The sequence below is a fragment of the Genypterus blacodes genome, unplaced genomic scaffold, assembly GCF_046128005.1.
Source record: "Genypterus blacodes isolate CSIRO-AG114 ecotype Tasmania unplaced genomic scaffold, CSIRO-AGI_Gbla_v1 ptg000181l_1, whole genome shotgun sequence".
Lineage (NCBI taxonomy): Eukaryota > Metazoa > Chordata > Actinopteri > Ophidiiformes > Ophidiidae > Genypterus > Genypterus blacodes.
The window spans coordinates 86,196-90,000 of NW_027466982.1; the positions used below are offsets into that span (position 1 = coordinate 86,196).

At 51.6% G+C, this 3,805-nt stretch overlaps 1 protein-coding gene across 1 annotated transcript in view; it reads right to left on the reverse strand.

Annotated features, from left to right (window-relative positions):
• Positions 1 to 884: 884 nt before the first annotated feature.
• Positions 885 to 3,805, reverse strand: part of uts2r (urotensin 2 receptor) — a 4,821-nt gene continuing 1,900 nt past the window's right edge. Inside the window, exons 2-3 of the mRNA XM_076167943.1 lie at positions 3,144 to 3,805; positions 885 to 2,040 (exon numbers count right to left, since the gene is read on the reverse strand). The exon at positions 3,144 to 3,805 is cut by the window's right edge and continues 60 nt beyond it. Of these exons, the coding sequence (XP_076024058.1) occupies positions 1,669 to 2,040; positions 3,144 to 3,805 (1,034 nt within the window). The 3' untranslated portion in view covers positions 885 to 1,668. The remainder of the gene's footprint in view (positions 2,041 to 3,143) is intronic.

Sequence of the window (3,805 nt, forward strand, 5' to 3'; positions counted from 1 at the left end):
TGTGTGTGTGTGTGTGTGTGGAGAGTTTGACTTCAGCTCTCAGTCTCTTTCTGCTGTGAAACCAAAGTTCACTGAGCTCAGAGTGGAGACGCTGAGCCGAGCAACGACCTTCAGACGCCACACGGCTCCTTCTGCCTTTATACACAGGGTCGGCTCAGAGAATGGATGGGGCCATTAACTCTGTGTGTGTGTGTGTGTGTGTGTGTGTGTGTGTGTGTGTGTGTGTGTGTGTGTGTGTGTGTGTGGAGTCATATTCTCCGTCCTTGTGAGTTATGGTGTGTGTGTGTGTGTGTGTGTGTGTGTGCACATTGTATTCTGAGGCAGGAATATACGGTCAGCTGCTCTGTCAGCACTGAGCCGCAGTAATCAAAGGTGACGCTCTGCCTGTAGAGCAACGCTGCAGTAGTAAATATTGGATTTCTTCTCTTTTGTCTCCAGGTTGGATTCTTTGTAATGAAAAGGTGAATTATGGCAGAACATAAAGTGAAGAAGTGTGATTGAAGAGCGATGAAGGTCTGCAGCCAAACACACACACACACCCACACACACACCCACACACACACACACACACACACACACACACACACACAGAGCTGAAACACGAGCTGAGGCTGCTCTGGAATGAGCTCGGACATTCTTCAGTTTTTACATTTTTATAATGTTTGACAAATAAAGTCACACCATTATTACTATCTTCATCATCATCTTCATCCTTGTCATCATAATCATCGTCGGCCCTATTATTATTATTATTAATATTAATGCACTTTTTTTGGTTAATATTGTACACACACACACACACACACACACGCACACACACACGCGCACACACACACACACACAGAGCCAGACTCCAGTTGACATGGTAACAGGAACACGTTTGAAGTCTGTTTATTAAAAATACATCTATGAAGGAAAAAGGTCACATTAATAAATAAGTTAAAGAGTCAGACACAGAGAATGCTTCATTAAGTCATCAATCATGTGGCAGACGAGTGCACTTTCATTCCCCTCTCTGTTTTTATCACATTTATCATTTTAAACTAAGAAGCTTCAATCATCTGCAGAGGAGTCAGCGTTTCTGCTCCAAGGTCAGTGTGTGTGTGTGTGTGTGTGTGTGTGAGAGAGAGCCAGAGCGCGTGTGAGAGCGTGTGTGAGAGCGTGTGTGTGTGTGTGAGAGCGAGAGCGTGTGTGTGAGCGTGTGTGTGAATGTGTGTGTGTGTGTGTGCGCGTGAGCCCCCCTCCCCCACACAGAACATATGAGACCAACCACTAAAGTCGGTGTCATGTATAGAGCAGCGACGCGTGAATGCAAATATAAGTTCAACCAAGAGGCACCAGAAGATCCAATCGGACTGAATGATCTGAAAAGTGCCTTAAAAACCCAAAAGAGAAAAGAGCTCAGTGATCTAAAGTCTGAGTGACAGGGAATCTGTGCTCATGTGAAGTGATGCATTATGGGAGTCCTGACTGTCTGGTGGGGTTCCTCTGTCAGTCTCAGTGTGTAGATGTTCTTCTTCTCTTCAGCTCTCTAATGGACCCTGATGGATCCATGAACAGATCCAAACCAGACTTCCCTCTGTGCTGATGAGAGCGTGTGGCGGTCTGAGGGACAGAAGGTTTCCCTGAGGTGTCTCTCCTCAGGAACATCACCGTGCTGTTCCTCCCTCACAGACTGCTGGTGTGTGTGCGCACAGACGCAGACAGCATGAAGCTCTCTGTGCACTGCTGGCTGCTGGACGAAGGCGACCTGCGGGGGGAACGCTGGAACCTGTTCCTGCGGCTGAAGTAGCTTCCTGCCGTCCAGGAGCGCTGGTGCTTCCTCAGGTAATCCTTGTAGTTCTTGGTGAGCAGCGTGTAGAGGAAGGGGTTAATGCAGCTGTTGGAGTAGGTGAGACAGGTGGTCAGGTAGTTGATGTTGCGTTTGGCTTTTCTGGACAGCGGCAGCTCGGGGTGGAACTGAGCCAGGAGCTGCCAGATCCAGAAGGGCAGGAAGCAGGCCCAGAAGAGGAGGACGATGGTGAAGATCAGGTACAGCACCTTCAGACACAACACAACACAACACAACACAACACTTTAACTGACAGGCAGCAGCTCATACAATACATTGGGTGTGTAGAGTCATAAATCTGGAACTTGTGCGTGTGTGTGTGTGTGTGTGTGCGTGTGTGTGTGTGTGTGTGTCTGCAGCAGAAGTTCCTACACCACGTTCTTCATATAAAGTTGTGTTGTTTTGTTGTGTTTCCTCTTCTGTGACCTTACAGATGTGAGGCTCAGACCTGAACGCCCCTCAGGTGTAGAGAGAGGATCTGTAGTTCACACAGCTCAGGGGCTTCAGGTGTGTGTGTGTGTGTGTGTGTGTGTGTGTGTGTGTGTGTGTGTGTGTGTGTGTTGAGCTGCTCTCAGCTTCTCCTCCTCTTCCTCACTCTGTGCCCATTGTACTTCAGTGACCCAGCACAGCTATGAGAGCCAAGGTTAGCTATATTTACTCTGCTGCCGCTCGCCTTGGCCCGGCGGAGGGGAGCGAGGAGAGGTGGAGGGCCGGGCTCCTCTCCAGCCTCAGATATCCCTCATTCCTGAGAGCACAGAGCATTGAGAGCCGTCATGTTAGAGCGGCGTGCAGCTTGAGCCACGCTGAGTCAATGTGGGGCTGATAAGAGATCAGGCAGAGCTGCAGGCAGAGCTGCAGGCAGAGCTGCAGGCAGAGCTGCAGGCAGAGCTGCAGGCAGAGCTGCAGGCAGAGCTGCAGGCAGCAGAGCGATTACAGAACCATTTCAGAACCGAGCCTGAACCCTCCGGCTCCACTCTGCAGACATGAAGGCATCTGGGAGGCTTCCAGTGCCGTCTGAGCCAAACACTGCTGCCTCCTCCTGCACACACACACACACACACACACACACTTGGTGTGGTGTGATGTGGTCACCATGCAGCAGTGCATGCTGGGTAAACTCACTCTTCAGTGCTCTCTGATGGGTTAAACTTAGAGGACAGTGTGTGTGTGTGTGTGTGTGTTTAGGGTTATCATGAAGCAGTGTATTATGTTGGCTGCTGAGTGGCAGAATGAGGTCACAGGGTCACGGGGTCACGGGGTCACGGGGTCACAAAGCCACACACACATTAGAATGACACAAGGTGACACAAACCTTTTGATTGGGCAGTTTCTTGGTCTGCTTGAAGGTCTGAGTCTGAGAGGTCCAGTAGGTGCGAGCCAGCTGGATGTACAGATACCCGATGATCAGGCCCGGGGCTACGATGCTGGTGCAGAACAGGAAGGAGATGTAAACACTGTAGGACAGCGGCGACAGCGTGGTCTGACACATGGCCTTGTTGCGTTCATGCGTGGTGAGCTGGACGCAGACGATCATGGGCAGGGTGAGGACGAGGGAGGCGGCCCACACCAGCACGGCGATGGCTTTACGGTAACTCTTAGAACGCTTCACCGTGTCCAGAGGCTTGAGCACGGCGAAGTAGCGCTCTGTGCTCATGATGGTCAGCGTGAAGATGGAGGCGTGCATGGTCAGGCAGTCCATGCTGATCAGGATCCGACAGCCCGCGTCCCCAAAGTACCAGTCCTTCAGGAAGTAGGTCCAGACCACGAAGGGGATGGTGAGCAGGTAGAGCAGGTCGGCCATGGCCAGGTTGATGATGTAGATGTACATGGAGGCGGCCGTCCTCAAGGAGTGACACATGACCACCAGCGTGTAGATGTTCCCCGACACGCCCACCAGGCACATGAGGGAGAGGAGGGTGCCGATGGTGAAGGTGGCGGCCGCGTCCTCCGGCGAGTGGAGAGGCGGCCCTGTGG